The sequence below is a fragment of the Triturus cristatus genome, chromosome 7 (assembly GCF_964204655.1).
Source record: "Triturus cristatus chromosome 7, aTriCri1.1, whole genome shotgun sequence".
NCBI lineage: Eukaryota > Metazoa > Chordata > Amphibia > Caudata > Salamandridae > Triturus > Triturus cristatus.
The window spans coordinates 1,613,586,990-1,613,604,808 of record NC_140590.1 but is presented as its reverse complement, the minus strand read 5'-3'; the positions used below and the strand labels follow the sequence as shown (position 1 = coordinate 1,613,604,808).

General features: G+C 43.1%; 1 protein-coding gene across 1 annotated transcript in view; it reads left to right on the top strand.

Annotated features, from left to right (window-relative positions):
- Positions 1 to 17,819, top strand: part of XKR7 (XK related 7) — an 83,825-nt gene that overhangs the window by 54,855 nt on the left and 11,151 nt on the right. The window contains exon 2 of the mRNA XM_085619506.1: positions 10,737 to 10,936. Coding sequence (XP_085475632.1) covers positions 10,737 to 10,936 — 200 coding nt within the window. The remainder of the gene's footprint in view (positions 1 to 10,736; positions 10,937 to 17,819) is intronic.

The window sequence follows — 17,819 nt, the reverse complement described above, 5'->3', positions numbered from 1 at the left end:
TATAGTGGGTTAGCCCAGGAGAAATACAATCTCCCTGGTTCTCTCCACCCTCCACAGTCTGGCCTCCTCCTTCTCACTTTAGTCCTGTAATTGGCCAACTCCCATTGGGACCTAGGCCCTTCCATCTGAAAAGAAGAGGCGGCTAATGTTAGAAATAGCGTTGCCTCCCTGCCATTCCCCATCACTACTGGGAGTATCTTTCAAAATTAGGAAGTAACATATTTTGATATCCTACAACAGTTTTGCAGAAGGCTTTCAAGGAAGGGTATCATCATATGTACTGAAAAAGGCAAGTTGTTCAACTCTCAGGTGGACTATCTTGGTCACGTTATTTCTGCCAAGTGTGTAGTTTTCAAAGAATTCTTGGTGAATGCCCCTGACAACAGGGACAAATTAAATTTTTTAGTATAATACTATAGTAACTTTGTAATGAACTTAGCCACAGTAATGGAAACTTCATGTATGCTTCTAAAGATAGTAGTAGAATGGGAACAGGATAACAGGGTACATTGGACTTCATTAACAAATATATTGTCAAAGCGCCAATTACAATCCTTATCTATTAGGAAACTCTGTATTGTTTCTGTTGATGTGACTGTGAGCACATATGGTTTGGGGGCAGTTCTTTCCCAAAGTTACTGCAAGAAAAAACGGGAAGTGGTGTTTCATACAAATAATTTAATGAATATGAAAGATTATATTCTTTTATTGAAAAGGAGCTACTTGCATATGTTTGGGCCACAAACCAATTCAGACACATTTTGTGGGAGAAAAGATTTTCTGTACATAGATATCACTAGCCTTTGGTACAGATTTTGTCACCAGGAGGAGGATTGGCATCAAACAGTGTGTATTGCCAGCCTTAGTATGAAGCTTCAAGAGTATAGTTTTGACATTGCATATGTACCAGTTCACAAAAGTCAACCAACTGCTTAACTAGATTGCCATCTGCTAAACCCAAGGAGGAAACATTTGTTGATGAAGAATAGAATGTTGTTGCCTACACTGATGATCTGCGTGCAATGTGAGGAGAGTGAATGAGGAGGAATGACTTTTTAAAGATGAAGGAGATAGGGAACTCAATCCAGTAAAAAAATATATTCACGAAGGCTGGCACTTGAGCAAGACCATAGAAGGTTCTCTGCATTCTTTTTCACAAGTGGCACCAGAGTTACGTGTAATAAGAAATGTTGTCTTTTGCAACGAGAAGTGCGTTGCCCCGGAATGTGTGAAGTCCTCCTTAAATAAATTATTGAGAATTAATTTATGGTGGCCAGGAATGGATTTTGAAGGGTTAACATTTGGTCAGATTATGTGAAATCTGCATTCATTCAGACATGAGTTGCAAAACGCCCATTCCTCCCATGCATCCAGTTCCATGGACATATTTTGTCCAAAATAAGTCATTTTTCTGGGGAAAGTCATTCTCACGTTCAAAACGCTCTGGATTTTTTGTCTCCTCTGTTCCTCTCAGGCAGAAACTTGATCTGTAGATTATGGATCTGTTGCTGATCGCCTGAATTATGTACCTAGGAGAAAATCCTTAAAAAGTGACTGCCTTGGTCACCTTTTGATGTTAAAGATGGGAAATGTGTCATATTCAATCCATTGTTATTGTTTTGGCTCCCATTTTCTTTTCCTCCCCTGCACCTCTTCCTTTAGTTTAATCAGAATGTTGGATTTCGTCAAAGTTGGAGGCGGTAGTTAAGGCAGTTATTGTGACGCCGACCTCCGTAGCGTATGCCCCACCTTACCTTACCTCTTATCCCTGCATCGGTCCTTCATCACATCGCAATAGGTGTGTTTCAAGAACAAGTGATGGAGGTACCTGTAGAGAGACATGTTGTGCAGTCGGGTTCTCTATATGAATTTCTCATGCATTTACTTGATTGACCGTAGCTGGTTTTGAGAGTGACTATCGATCTGTTTTCTGCATCAATGGAGCGTGCTGTAGCTCCATTGTTGGGAATAGCTGTCTTCTGTTTGGACAGCTAGCCAGAGGCATTCGGAAGGCTGAGCATGCTTGGAGAGTTTGAATTTAAGTGTCAGTTGGAACAGGAGAGGTTCGGACAGGGTCCCGAGGCCAGTGGTGCTGAAACAATTTTCATAGTGGAGGTGCTATCACCATTGTTACCTCAACAATGTCAAAGGACTGGGAAAATACAACTGTCACACTAAAAACAAGTGTAGTAAAAGAGCCAGCCCATTCAGCAGGAGAGTGGTAAGGGTAGTATGTGTCGGGTGGCGCATTTTGGGGCACACGGTCACAGATATAGTAATAAAGCATTCTGTCGTAGCGCATTGTCATTTAAGATAGCACAATTTCCACTAAATTCGCACCAATATACGGTTTTATTGATAAGATGATATAGCACACATACGATGTGTGGAAGACAGGTTTCCGCAAATAAATATCATTTGTGCTTCACCAAGAAATTCTCTTGGTTTGTTTAGATTCTATTAAAATCTTTGGTTCCATCACACTTCAGAACTAAACATGGGTGGGCCTCATGTATGCTTTCCTTGGAGGTGATGCTGACACATTTTGAAATATTTGTACACTTCATTTACAGGCATTTAAATTGTGCTGTGTGTTAAACAAGGCTTTACTTTCACGCTCCCTGTACTCCAGCAAGATAGTCACATATCACTAAACAAACTCCTCTCACTTTGGAGTAAGCAACATTCTAAAGACCAATATCCCTTTTAAAAAGATAAGCAGCATTTGATCAGGAGACAGCTAGACATATGTACCCCTGTCTTTGGACGCATAGCAAATGCGTCTTTAAAGGCTTCGTTATTGCTCATTCACCTTCTGAAATCCAGCATGGGTATTTTGGGGGTGCCGCAGCACCCCCATGGATTTTATACAAGACAACGCTATCTATTTGGGCGACAGGCTCCCGATTTTCAAGCTAAGAATGTCATTTTGAGGTTTCTACCGCCTAAAACTCCCCCCACTCCAATGCAAGAAAATAAGGAAATTGAATCTCCCCACGAAAGGTTTTCTCCACCCTCCTCCCCGGTGCTCATAAGGAAATTGAATCTCCCCACGAAAGGTTTTCTCCACCCTCCTCCCCGGTGCTCTCAATGGTGTTTTGTATGGAAGCCTTTCCTTCCGATATTCCCTGGTCCGCTCTTTGTGAATTATGGTGGGAGAGGCTCTTAACTTTGCATTAAAATACCCCTTATTGGAGAAGCCATTCCTTTATCGCATACGAAGCTGGGTGAGAAGTAAAGGAGTTCGCGCTTTATTTCGAAGTAGGTTGATTCCAGTTAAGCACAGGAGTGTCAACGGTGACACTGACACACTCCCAGACTGAAGACGTCTCTGGTGAGACACAAGCATTAAGTATGAGGGCGCGAGTTGGTGACTTCACCCCTCAGATTCTTGACATAAAGCAGTTGGCAGGGGCAGAAAACCTGCCAAAGTTATACTACCAGATGGCCAAGGGACTTTCTGAATGTTTTAGGTGCATCTTGCTCTGAACTGAGGACACTAGTGTTTCTAACCTCCTTCAGAGGTGTTCACTTCATCAGTGTCTGCTGAATTATAGCCTATGGAATTTACTGTTATGGTTGCAAAACCCACACCATTATCTTCTACGGGAGCCCGTTGGTGACAACATCCTTAATTCAGGTGTGCTCCAGAATGTTTTTGACATTGATGATATACTTACAAAAGCTTCTTATGTTGAATTTATCTTAAAGAATCGAGTTCCGTGAGAGCCGTGTCCAGACAGAGTCTAATGTTCAATATAATGTACTTGCAAAGTGCCATATGTTAATTTGATGAACACACTGCAAAAAACATTTTCATTCATGAATTTTCTCATGTTTGATTCACCGGCCTGAAGAGTGCAAACAGTACATGCAAAGCAGAGAAGGAAAGGGTAGTAAAGTAAATAGAGATTTCAAATTCAGTCAAGCAGGTGTAAACTGAAGCATTGCTTACAATGTTCAGAAATGAATTCTGTTTATGGACTTAAAGTTAACCCACAGTTGATGTTCAGGTTTTAATTGAAAATAATTTTGGGGTTATATCCAGTAATGCTAATTTATATTTTATTCCATTCGACATTGTTATATTGTGTATTTCAAGATAACTCCATCCCATAGTTCCCCTGTTACGCGGACCTCCCCCCTCGTCAGTAACAAGACCCTTCATCAATAATTCATTATATGGAATGTGTTTATTGTCCTGGTGTATTTGCGTTATTTCGTGCTTTAGAAAACTGCATTAATAAGTTATGTCTGTCTGCATCTTGTCTTTCTGTTCATCTGTGTGGGTTGAATGCTGTCTTTGTGATCACCTGTTTGTTTCCTCTCTCTCATGGACTTCAATTAGAAGTAGTCAGGGATATCACCTGCTACTCTTGACTTGCCCTTTGGTACTCTAGCTAGCCCTGGGGTCAACCCTGTGGTGTCATTGGGAAGAAGAGCCTGTAATGTGTCATTTCATAAAATTGATGGCATATTGATGAATGGGCGTCCATCCTAGGTCTCCGAGTGCCTTTAAATCGATTTCCTGTTGTTGTACGCGCCTGCGTGAATGTGGATTCTGTGTCCCTGTCTGTTCGCCCACATGGCCTTCACCAGAACAATTCCAATCTTCTGTATTAGTCTGTCTTCTTTTTCTATGGGGGACTTGCTGTGACGTCGCCAGATACTTCATTCTCTCGTTCTTTTCCCCTTTTGATCTCACTTCAAGCTCTGTGCCAATTCTGTTACTCTCCTTTTCTTAGAAGGCAACTAGGTTTCTATTTCACAGCTTCTTAATTTAGACAGTTGCTACTTCTTTACCAATGTTTAGAGCTTTTTGCTAGACATCCTTTATACCCTTGACCAGTTTACTCCTCCCAGAATTAAGTATTGTTTGCTAACGTTTTAGGTCATGGGGCATGTCTCCTCTCCTGCAGAATATTTCCAAGATTACCAAAATGGTCTCAAATGATCTATCCTTCCTGAACCTCCCCATCAAATGAGCGCGCTCATGTCCCTCCTTTATGTGAGATTACGCAGTGTACTCTAATTCCATATCGCTGCAGCTACTGCAATTTTCTCTAGGCAGGTTTGGCCTTTCCACCCTCAAAATGGAGTTACTTCAGCCCTTTTCTGTTGCAAAATTCAGACCCTATTGAAGATGGAAATGGGTGGCTTGTGAATGCTCAAAAAGTCTCCATTTTCTGAGTGTTCACAAATTGACAAGGTAAACCACACCTTGTTCCTGTCACTCCCCACCTACTAATGCATAATTGAATGCACCCATGGCAAAGAATTGTACATTGTTAAAGATTGAAAGATATCCTTATGTAAATGGCTGACATGTGAAAATCGATATTTATATGGCCTTAAACGTAGGCTCACAGCTGTAAATGACTTTGTGATTCAGGCCCTTCGTTAGTGGTACAGGCTTATGGAGCTAAGCCCAAGTAAATGTACATTTGCTCTGATTGAAATGTACTCGGACAAATGAATGCACATTCGGACAAACAAAGGCATCTCTGCTCCACTGGATGCACATTCAGGGCAACAAATATACGTTCATATCAATTAATGTATGTAAATATGCAGGAAGCAAACAGACCGGAAACGAAGCCATTATGATTCCGGGAAAAGATCATTTTGCACATGAGTACCACTAAACAAATGTGGGAATAGCACATATACTGACTAGAGAGTCTCTGTGGACTATGTAACATAACACAACTTGGACATTGTCATATTTTTTTAAATAGGAATGACTTTTACAAAATGCTCATTTTGAGTAGAGTGCAGGTAATAAATGTATGTTAGCTGCTTTACCATAAGAATGAATGAATGAATTTGGCATTTATAGATCGCCTGGTTACTCCAGACGGCGTGTCCCCACGCTGAGCAGTAGCATCTTGCCAAGGTCAGGAAAGTATACATCACCATTATTGCAAAATACAATGTTGTGGTAAAGTGCTTCTTTTTGCACAGTTACCCAAATTTTTTGTGGACGGATGCAGCTGTTGTTTTGGCTCTGTGAACTGGGGCAATGCTAACCAGGCCCAAGTGCATGTAGTCTCATCCCTAAAACATGTCGAAATTGGCTAACTCGTGATTGGCATATTTAACTTTCCTAAAAGGAAATTCTATCTAATTCTCAAAATACACCAATGGCATGGAAAGTTAAATGGCAACTATGGAATACAGCACTTCTGTGCCACCAACCAGTGTGGCCAGGCAAACATGACACCAGGCATACCGCTTTAGCCTGGCTGCTGCAGTTTAACCCCTTCGCCGCGGCGGGAATTCCGCCGCGGCGCTGGGGGGTGCGGGGGGGGGGCAGCGCGGTGGCGCTGTGCTCATGACGGAGCCGCTCCGTCATGAGCCACGGTTGAGCTGTGCTCATGACGGAACGGTTCCGTCATGACTCCGCCTAGTTGCGTTGTCCCCCCGCACAGGCGGGGAAACAGCGCCGTGTGGGCGGAGCGGCCGCCAACGGTCGTGGCATGACGGAACCGTTCCGTCATGAGCACACGGCAACCGTGGCTCATGACGGAACGGTTCCGTCATGAGCGGGGAAGGGGTTAAAACCTGCAGGCTGTGTTGTCAAAATAACCCCTTTTGAAATGAGAAAACCTTCCTTTTACATATTAGTTAGTCACAACTTTATAGGACTTGTAGCTTACAAGGCAGGGTGCATGGTATTTAAAAGGACATGCAGAAATTTTAACTGCCCATATCCTTACAATGACTACCACCCCAAAGATATGTTCACTGTAGCATGGCAAGCTAGGCCATAGAGAAGCACTGGTAAGCTATATTAAATATGAATGCTGTCATTCCTGGTTAGGGACGAGCTATAAAAATGATTAAACAACTATTTGTAATATTTATTAAAAGCCCAACTCAATGATGAAATTGGATTTTTAATAAATATTAAGGTAAATTAACTTTTAGAAAGTTACCTTTTCCCTGCCTGAAGCACCTGGGGGATAAATTGCTTTAGCTCTCCAACTGTTGGCTAGCCAGTGGATAGCCCCTGATTAGGTGTGAACAACGCCCCCACAGCTGAGACAAAGGCTTGGGTGCTGGAAGTGTTTTTGATCCCCTGACAGTAAGACCAGTTCGGGTTTGCCCAGGAACTCAGTTTATTTCAAGGGGGCCTTCCCTGTCACAAGCAAATGCTAGGTGACCCTGTAAAAAGGCCCCAGCTTTTGTCTTCCAAGTCAGATAGGCAACAAAGCTGACCGACCGCTATCCTAATCGGGCCCTAAGTTCCAAGGTGAAACCTCTGATCTAGTCGAACCTGATTAGTGTATCTGTCCTGTGCTCCATTGCAGTCTACCTGAAATTGCACCTAGGTCCCGGTCTACCGTGACCATAGAGTATCATTGGCACTTTGATCTTTTGGGTGCTATTTTTATCTAAACATTCATATCTCTGGCTTCATTTAATAGATTTTTATCATTTTGGTGTCATTTTGTTCATGAAATTATACTCATATTTTTCTATGTTCAGAATGCGGCAGCCAGGTTGATCTATAACATTCCTTATCGCCACTCGATCTCTCCTTTCCTGAAGAAGCTTTACTTGGCCTCCCAGTGACCAAGTACATTCAGTTTAAGTCGATGGTTTTGGCTTTTAGAACATTGCAGGGTAAGGGCCTGGCCTACCTTAGAGCTCGGCTTAAGCAAGCTTAGTCTACCAGCTCTCTCAGATCTAACCATCTTCGCCTTCTAGTGACTCCCCGTATTTGCCGCGCCAGAATGGGCGGTAGAGCTTTTGCAGTGTTCACCGCCAAACCTTGGAAAAGCCTGCCATTGTCCTTGCAGATGGCTGAATCTGAATCTATTTTCTGACGTGACTTGAAGACCTGGCTTTTTTTACAATTCTTAGCCTGCTATAAGTACTCTAATCTATCGTCTGTCCTAGCGCCGGGACACCCCCGTTGGGGGTAGCTGCGCGCTTCTGTGTTCAATTTCTGAGTTTTAACTGATTTGATATAAATGCTTTACACATTCTCTCTAAGTTAAGCCTGTCTGCTCTTAGCAATAGCTACCAAGGGTTAAGCTCAAGTTTAAATTAATGAAACCTTTAACTGGACCTAACAAGACAGTAACTCTATTGCTTGTGGTGGACCTCCACCCACCCCAACTAATAAACCACTTTCTATCACCAGTAAATCCTCTACAGGTGATGCAACTCGTACAAGTGATATACTAAACAGTAGCCTCTTTTGTGAACTGTCAAGATTTCACCAGCAAAACGTTGGTTGTAATTCTGCAGTGAAAAGTGTGCAACGGAACATAATTACGGTGTATCATAATTAATGCCTCATTTTTGTTTTCACATCTCAAAGTCCTGAGTCTGGCAATAACATTAATCCTGGTTCTCAATTTTACTTCCTAATTGTGTGCTGTGACCTAAGTGATTACTAAATCTGAAATAATGAAATACATCACATAAAAGGCTTTTTCAACAAAATGCTTTTGAGAGCGGGGAATAAACATTCACTTGCTGTCAAGAATATCACAAAAAATGCTGTAGAGATCATCGCCAAAGTGAGCATGAGCAAACAGGCCACTGCATTTGGTATGCTTTCTTGGATTAGTGTAAATCTGCCCAGCATTTTTTTTAAAAATCCCCAACATTTTGAGAATAAAAATAATTAATATTTTGGTATTGTGGTTTGCAAATTAGAAACTGCAATCTTTGAACCTCAAACTTTGAATCTGAACTGCATATTTCATTGGCAACCTGGAGCTTAACATTATTTGTGACAGCCGCCTCTTTAACTTTTTGGAGGAATTATGCACATTTTAGACTTCTCTTACTCATTCGGTATCCTAAAATGCTACCAAAGTCACCGACTTCAACTTGGTTCTTAACAAAATTCTAAAGAAACATAGAAGCCCTCATTACAAGTGATCTGGAAAATGGAATTAACCATACTGAGGGGATTGGTAATTGTTGGTGTGGAAATCAAGCCCATTGCTAGTTGGGTCTTCTAGGAACTGAGGGCCAGATGTAGGAAGCCAATTTGCAATCGCAAACGCTGAAATTTGCAGAATTTCAGCGTTTGCGATTGCAAATTAGCAGTGTGCAATGTAGCACACAAAAACCCCCTCGCAAAATAAGGAATCTCAAAATTTGCAATTCCCTATTTTGCGATTGCATTTAAGGAATCGCAAATTGCGATTCCTTAAATGCAATGTAAGAAGCACAAAAGAAAATGCGATTTGGCCTTAAGTAATCGCAAATTACCACCAACTTCAAGTTGGTGGTAATTTGCGATTGCCTTTAAAAAGCACTATTTTGCTTTTTTTAAAGTGCCATGTGACCTTAGGGCATGTATGTGTGCCACATGTGCACACATGCACATTTCAGGGGTGCAACAGGGTGTCCCTCTGGAACCCTTGCACCCTTGAAATTGCGCACGGAATTTGCGAGTACCTATTGGGTATTTGCAAATTGCGTGCGCAATTCCCATTCATTCCTATGGGTTTCTTGGCCCATAGGAATGAATGGGAAGCTATTCCTTGATTGCGAATCGCAATTTGCAATTTGCATTTAAGGAATATTAAGGAATCGCAAAAATATTGTGCTTCCTACCTACATAGCATTTTGCGAGTTCTTAATAATGATCCCCTAAAATTCGCTGTTAAGGACTTGCAAAACTGCTTTTACCTACATTTGTCCCTTAGTAAATACCATGGAAATCTGTAATGTTGGGTCCTTAATTTGCCCGGACTGCCTTCAGCAGCGAAAATCTTTGAGTGAAAGTTAACAGATCAGTAGAGTTCCTGAAGATCACACGATTTAAGACAATGGGTTTCCTTGTAGAGACAGCTGGTATGAATACTGTTCCAAGGACATAGACTGTAACAATGTCACAGCTGTACTGAAGGCATGGGTAGAGCGCAAATGGAAAGTCAAATGGCCTTGCCATTTGCGCAGCACCTACAGGGCATGGCCATCGGCCATGCCCTTGGGTTACTGCAGGCAAGGGTTTACCACAAAGAAAAACTGTTGAATTTAAAATGTGCCAGTCTGACATTTTCTGTGCTCAAATATAAATATTCCACATACGTATTAGACTGAGAGCAGTGCCTTTCAATACTGTAGAATTTGCTGTTCTCCACCATCCGTCTGTGCCACCAAACCCCGTTCTTCATGCGGTCTCTTGTTTTCTCTTCCTTTCACAAATGCCCATGAGACAAGCACCCTGGCCTTCCCTCATCACCTGTATATCTCCATCCTCACCCTTTGCCCATTCCCCAGCCCTCGTTGTCCTTGGGAATGCCTACTTTCCACACCGCTTGAGTCTGCTGGGTTGCTGGCTCTCTACGCTCCCCTTCTGCCTTGGCCTTCTAACCTCAGTGTCTACCTTGGCCTGAAGATATCAATTCTCATCCGTTCTCTGAACTCTGTCCCTTTCATGACTGTCTGATAGTTCAGATATTCATGGTTTGATCTACATTTGTCTCTTGCTTTCTCTTAGATGCGGGAATCTCTTGCCTCTCTATCTTGACCCCCTCACTCTCTGTCCAGCCTCTTGCACCATACCCTCAATGGATAGCAGCAGACCTCTTACACTGGCCAGTCGCCCAGCTTGCAGAACTACATGTTTACCCTATGTCTTGCCTCTTAAGTCTACCTCATCAGAAGCTGCCTGAGTGCCTTCTACGCTAGAACTCTTCTTTGACCTCAAGACAACCACACTCACTCCTTGTCCGATTGTTTGTCTCTTCTCTACTCTGCAGGTACCTGCGGGCCCTCTACCTCGGCCTACAGAGCCGCTGGCAGTCTGAGCACCGGCAAAGACACTTCTACTGGAGGATGATGTTTGAGAGTGCCGACATCAGCATGCTGCGCCTCCTGGAAACATTCCTGAAGAGCGCCCCTCAGCTGGTCCTGCAGCTGAGCATCATGGTCCAGCAGAGCCGCATCGATCCGTTACAGGGTAACGTATTCCCTCCTCAACTCCAATGGTGCTCTGGTCATTTTGGCTACTTGGTATATGGCTGGTGGGCTCTCTGGTCCAAAAGTGTGATAAAAGATATGTAAGTAAATCCATGGTCACAAAACCCCCTTCGGATATAGATTTTGTGATGAGATTATTACAACATTTAATAATAATGAGACAGGAGGAATTATGGGAGCATATACAAATGGGTGCAAATGCAGGGATGTAGGCCCGCAAAGGCCAGCAGACCCCATCATGTCATGTGCATCCTTGCCACCACAATTGCGGTGACGCCCCTTTTGTGCCGTTCCTAATTGTGATTCAGAATGGATTGATAAAACCATATTGCGGCATTATGTTGTGGTCGCAAAATTTTGGATCTGGCAAATTTCATGCTTTGCAACCACAAACGACTTTCGCTGACCCTCCACCTCATAATAAATCGCCCTTCTCAAGTTGACATCTGGTGTGGTGTTTAAGGTAGACATTAGTAAAACTCCCATTGGGCTACCAGTGGTAGCCTAACCCAGCCACCTCTTATTACTTCTTCAATCGAGTCCTTCTATTCAATTTAGCATTCCTCCCTCCACTCACTTCTATGGTGACCAGATTTTAAAAAATAATACTAGGACATTCCACAAACATAGATGTAAGACTACAGGTTTCCATCGACTGAAGGGCGCGGAACAACTTAATTGACAGCACTTTCCCGCATTGGAAGCACAGGCATTGAGACATTAAGGGTACTTAGATGCAATCTTTACACACAGTATTAATTGTGTTAGTATAACGACTTTCTGCTAGGGGGTGCTGACTAATTTTGCTTTGCAACTCATGAAATGTTGCTTCCCTCTGTGTTCGATCAACCCTCAATTAAATCTTGGATATGTGCAGAAGCCGCTGGCATCTACCGGGAAGTGGGGGGGGGGGGGGAAATAGGGGGCACAAAAATAAAAAATAAATCTTACCAGGCATACGCAACGACCTCCGCTCCGGACCTCCACAGGAACTGGAAGCTGGAGCCTGAACTCCTTCTACCAATCAGGGTGCTGCTCTCATACTGTGAGAGCAGCACCCAGATTGGAGGGAGCAGCCTTACTCTGCGCTCTACGGAGGCTTGCACTGACTCAGAGCTGTTTAAAGTGCGCATGTGTGTCTGGCTGTCTCAAGACGGCCGACCAAAAAGGCATGGACACTTTAAACATAAGTACACAGACAGCCCACCCTCCTCCTTGCTGCTGTCACTCAGCAGCGCCCTGCCCCCACCCTGGCGCATGGCTCAGGATGGGGATGAAAAATAAAATGGTAATACATTACCATTTTATTTTTCATGGGGTTATGGAGGTATTTAAGTGGGGCGACGCTCCTCCGCTGTAAAGGAGAAGCAGCCTCTGGATATGTGCTAAATTTAGTGAATTCTGCGGGACAGATGATGAAAAACCCAAGACTGTCCCAACAAATCCGGAAGCATGGCCAGCCTACTCATTTCATTATCCTCACAGAAGTGCTCTCCATCATTCAAGCTATGTACATTGATGGTATGTGTCACGAAGTGCAGGCATTGCATAAATGGGAGGCCCTGAAATGCATCCTAGTATTGCACAGGGGTACCTTTTTACTTCGTTTATGTTATGTTTTTTCTCTCTTTTACATAAATTTACAAATTCTCCCTGTCTTTTAAAAAAGATTTTAACCTATTCTCTAACCACGTCTTCTCGCTTCCACTTTTTATTTTTGGTCTGGCTCCTCTGTTTCACTACTCTCACTATTTGGGGGGGTCTGGAGCACCTCCGCACTATATAGTTCCCATCTTCTAATGAGGATTTGGAGCCCCGGTGCAAATGCATTCCAACCCCATACATGTTTGTCCTGGTGTGTAGTTGAGAATCACCCCTATTGGGATGCAGATGGCCCCCCGGGTGCCACTGCACTTGCTGCACTATTGATGGATACACTATTGACCCCCTAAGCACCCGGCTGACTTGCCACAACTCCTTTTAAACAATCTTCATGTGTCTCATGAGTTCTTCCAGATTCTTATTTTTCTTTGACAGCTAGGACCTTTCTCTGGCAGCTTTCCTCAGCCCTTCACCTCCTGCCTGTACAGCAGGAGTTCATTTCCTGCCTCTCACATTTCTCTGAGACTTATGTTTACCAGTACTGTAGGGAGTGCCGGGATCATGAGCAGTCTTTTTTATGTATGACTCATTTACATCAGGAACTGTAAAGGATTTGCTTCAGTGGGGCTGAGTACTTTTTGGGGATTCACCCTCTGCCAGATGTCTGGGGATTTCTCTTTAGGAAACAGAAGGAATTTAATCAGGCCATTTGTCCAGGTTTGGGGAAGTAAGAGGTTCTGACCTATGCTTGTGATAAGGGTTGCCAGTCATCCCTGGACCCCAGGGACTTACTACTGTGCATCTCAAAGAGCAGAAGAGAGCCTTCCTTTGGGGCACTGACTCTCAGAGTCTGGCGAGGTCACTCAGTCAAAGTCCACTCTTGAAGGGTGAGATTTAAAAACTCAGATGCAGTTGATACTTGAACAATGCACAATAATCTAATGAATGTGTCCCTCTGTAATGCAACTGGTGCTCATGTAAAGCACTCTGATACCTTTGGGTTGAGTTTGTGCAATATAAAACTTCAAAAGAAAACCCCCCAAAAACCTGAATGTCCAGTTGCTGCTATTTCTTTTGAAAAAAGAGCAACTCTTTTGTTTACATAAGTTTAACTAGCCTAGTAAATTGCAGTAGCTCAATATTTACATTGTTCCCAAAAGCTTGGGACTCTGAGTGTTTTGACAGATATGAATGCATTAATTCTGGAGCAAGGTGTACCACCTTGTGTTTGTTCTATTTACTCTGGCATGGTGATGTGCATCTTATTGGGCACGAGTAGTCCAGAGAGGTTTTCCAAGCGTTTCTCAGTTGAGACATTATCATCTTCTGATTAGCACGGGTGTGCTGTGGCAAAGGCGGCTAGGTCATCCGTTTCGGTGGGGACTAGGTCAACAAACTCAGGTGGAGCCCCTCTAGGATAGGTTCTCATCTCTTTTTCACCGTAGCATTTGTGGCCAACCCAGAGTCACCAAACTTGAGATGCACGGATATATGCATTGGTTGCCGGGGGTTGGGGAAATGGGCTGCAGCAGTTACCAAAGGAGACATCTACTAAAAACGTCTACAAATCTCTGCCATCAAAGCCCTCCATTTTAGGACCGCATGAATGCATGTACACACACACACATACCCTGAAACCCAGTCAAATAGGGAAAAACGAGTTTGTATTTAGTTTTCTGAAGCAAACTCTCCACCAACGGGAGAGGTCCCAAGACTTTGTTTACTATATTTCTTCATTCTGTGCTAGATTGCTGTGGTGCCATATTAAATACATGCTGGGCAACTGAGCAGAGGATCACAAACAAAACAAAACGTCACAAAACATGATAAATCTTACAATGCAGATGTAAAATATCCCAATAATATCAAACGGATTACAATATACAGAGACGCCTTCTTTCGATGGATGTTTCACAAGACCACGCCTGCTTTTGAGGTTTTTGTAGTAAAGAAAAAATAAAAGTCAAAATAGCCAAGTGGTTGAACATGTCCCAAGACAGCTGACTCCAAACAAGGTGTACGGATGCTCACAAAGGTTTCTCTCAGTTAGTGTTTTAGTTGCGGCCTTTCTAGACCTTGTTTTCTCTCTGTTGAGTGGGTTGAGACAAATGATTCAGTCCAAGCAGTGCTCTATGATGGCTAATGTATCTGGCCGGAGCTCAAAGTGTATAGACTTTTGCAAGAGTTGGAAAAACTCCTGCAGTGAGAAGGTGGTGGAGCAGCATGACAAGGTTGCATCATTGTATGAGTATTGCTAGCACTTCACTCCAGGTACTCAAATATCTTACATTAGGGAGGCGGGTAATCAGGGAAAGCAGCAGGCAAGACAGCACTAGTGTTTCAGAAACAAATCAGGTAGTTGACTGGTTGAACTCTGGTTGATAGGAATCAGTACATTAGGATCTCTGGTAGGGGCCAAACAGACATCTTCTGTAATTAGCCATTTAGAGTCTGTAGAACTTCTGGCAAACTTACTGGGATCCATCAGAACACTGGCTGGGTGAATAACAGATTTTATTAATGTGCTTTCCAAGCCTGAAGTGTGCCAAGGATAAAAGTACCTTAAATAGACTTCCACTTTTACTGTCAATTAATCCCAGCAAATCTAATGCGTTATCTTCTGGTCTACTCCTACTAAACATGGTTGTAGTCCCAAATATCGACCACAAAATTACCTAACCAAACAAATGTATCAAGGTTAAAATAGCTGTATCCAAGTTATTGACATTCCATACCTATGTTATAGTTGACAAAAATGCCTACTGCAAAAATATTGACACTTAGTAGTAGTACATCTGAAAATATTTACCACCAATATATCATTTATAACTATATGCAAATTTAAAATGAACATTATACATAAGAAAAATCTACTAATAAAATAGTGTTCCAAAGTATCGATATCATTATGAAAAATATATTTATTTTTAAGTAATAGTATTTAAACTGATTAAAATATTGTAATTATTTTAAAATATATATAAAATATTTAAAATATAAATACATTTGTCATTTATATAAATAATTAAAAGTGCTATAAACGTTTTATATTTTAAAAAATAGTTGACAAAATATACTTTATTATAAAAATAATCTGATGAATTTTGTAACAAGTATGTTTGGTCTAACAGCATAACGAACACAAAATGTTTTTATTAAATAATGTACACTATTTATTTCCAACAATATGGAAATACTTAATTGTCAATAGACATAATTTAAATATGAACACAAATCTCAAAACCTACACTCAACATTCATTCTATTATTGTAAATTATTAAAATAATAAATTGCTGTATATCAAAATTTTTTAAAACATTTTCTAAATAAATAACATGAACACTATAAAATTGAAAGTACAAAAAAAGTTACAAAATCTGATATGATAATTACAATCCTACCAACCCAAATAATATTTATAATATGTGAGGTGGCATTTGGTGTTCTAACTCCAAATAAATGAACACTGGGGAAAGTGCATATGTTTGGCGAGGTCATATTTAAATGTTCGAGGCATATGAGCTGCAGATTCCACACTTGTGCATAGATCGCCATCTGGTGTTGGGCCTGGATGTTTTCAGTTGTTTTTCCTCTTGGAAAGTCTTTCGAAGTCACGAGGTCGGTGACTCCTCCTTTGGATCGTATTGCGCATGGGCTTCGGCTCCATCCTCAGATTGTTTTTTTCCGCCATCGGGCTCGGATGTGATCTTCGCGCTCCGGTTCCCAACAGGTTTCCAGTTCAATCGACGCGCAATCCTCACCCCAATTTGCGGTATTGTTTTGATCGCGATCTCCACACTCGGCGCGGCTCTCATCGATCAAGAACTTCGATTCCAGTCGTCGACGCCGGCCTTCGGGCCTACCCAAGCTCCGGTCCTTGCTCATGGAAAGGACTCCCTTCAAGAAGTGCCCTCGATGTGGGTCCAAATTCCCCCACACCGATCTCCACGAAGTATGTAATCTCTGCCTCTCCCCTGAACACGAGGCTCAAGACTGTCCAGCGTGCAATTCCTTCCGGTCCAAGAAAACTATTCGAGACCAAAGGGCAAGAAGAACCATGGCACACACGTCGACAGCGATTCCAGATGACATCTTCGGAGAGGGCGTCGACGCTCCAGAAGAATACCACACCGACGAGGGCCTCGTCAACACCTCCGAAGCCGACGATTCAGATGTGGAGGACATTACTCCGGCACAGAGGGTCATGAGTACCAATTTGCCCCCCCCCACACACTCGCCGGCACCGAAAAAGGCTTTGATCACGCCTTCGCCTCCGGGCCTAGGTAAGACCAAAGACACTGCTTCCCACACCGCACCTTCAGGACCGGTAAAGAAGCTGATTAAGCCTTCCGGTGGCTCGGGCTCGAGCCAGCCCACGACAAACATTCCTCCACACCAACACCGAAAAAGAAAATGGCCTCCTCTTTGGCACCGAGCCCCATACCGAAACACTCGGTGCCGAAACCCAGTTACAGCTCCTCGGTACCGACTCCATCCCCGGAACCGACAAAAGCACACAAGGCCACCGGCACCGAGATCTGGAAGCCAAAACCCATCTCGGCACCGACCAAACAAAAAGCCCTTTCCAAGCCGCATACTTCCAAACAGGACACTAAAGCCAGAAAACCAACAGCCCCGATGCCTTCGGCGCCGACGGATAAACCACCTTCAGAAGAACTCTTTACGCCGGATCCCTTGCAAAAGACATTGATCAAGGATCCCAAAACCGGACATTTGATGCTCAGCATCAAAAAGAGACAGCTGGAAAAACCTGCCCCAGCTCCACCTCCAAAAAGGAAGGACTCTGCTACCTCACCTTTCAGAATACCTTCCCCACCTCTTCCCCCCCTCCACCTTCTCCTTCTCCACCCCCTCCTCATCATTCCTCAACACCCCCTCTGGATGATGATGATCATGACAACACATATGATGACATAGGGGACGTACCCCATGACTTACCCACAGGGGACTCCACTCCCACAGGCTCCCCAGACCCATTGGACGACTATAACATCCCCGACATCCCTAACGTCCCACAAGATGATCTCTATCCTTCGAGACCATCCCCACCAGATGGGGTTCAACCATTTACTCCAAAGGGCTGCACACTATGATGGGGTAGATCTCCATACTGACCCCGTGGAGGAGGATTTCCACCTCGATACTTTCGACACCACGCATAGGGCCACCTCCATACTGCCCATGCTCAAAGGGGTTATAAAACATGCGCCAGAGGTCTTTAAAGACCCAGTCAGCCAGG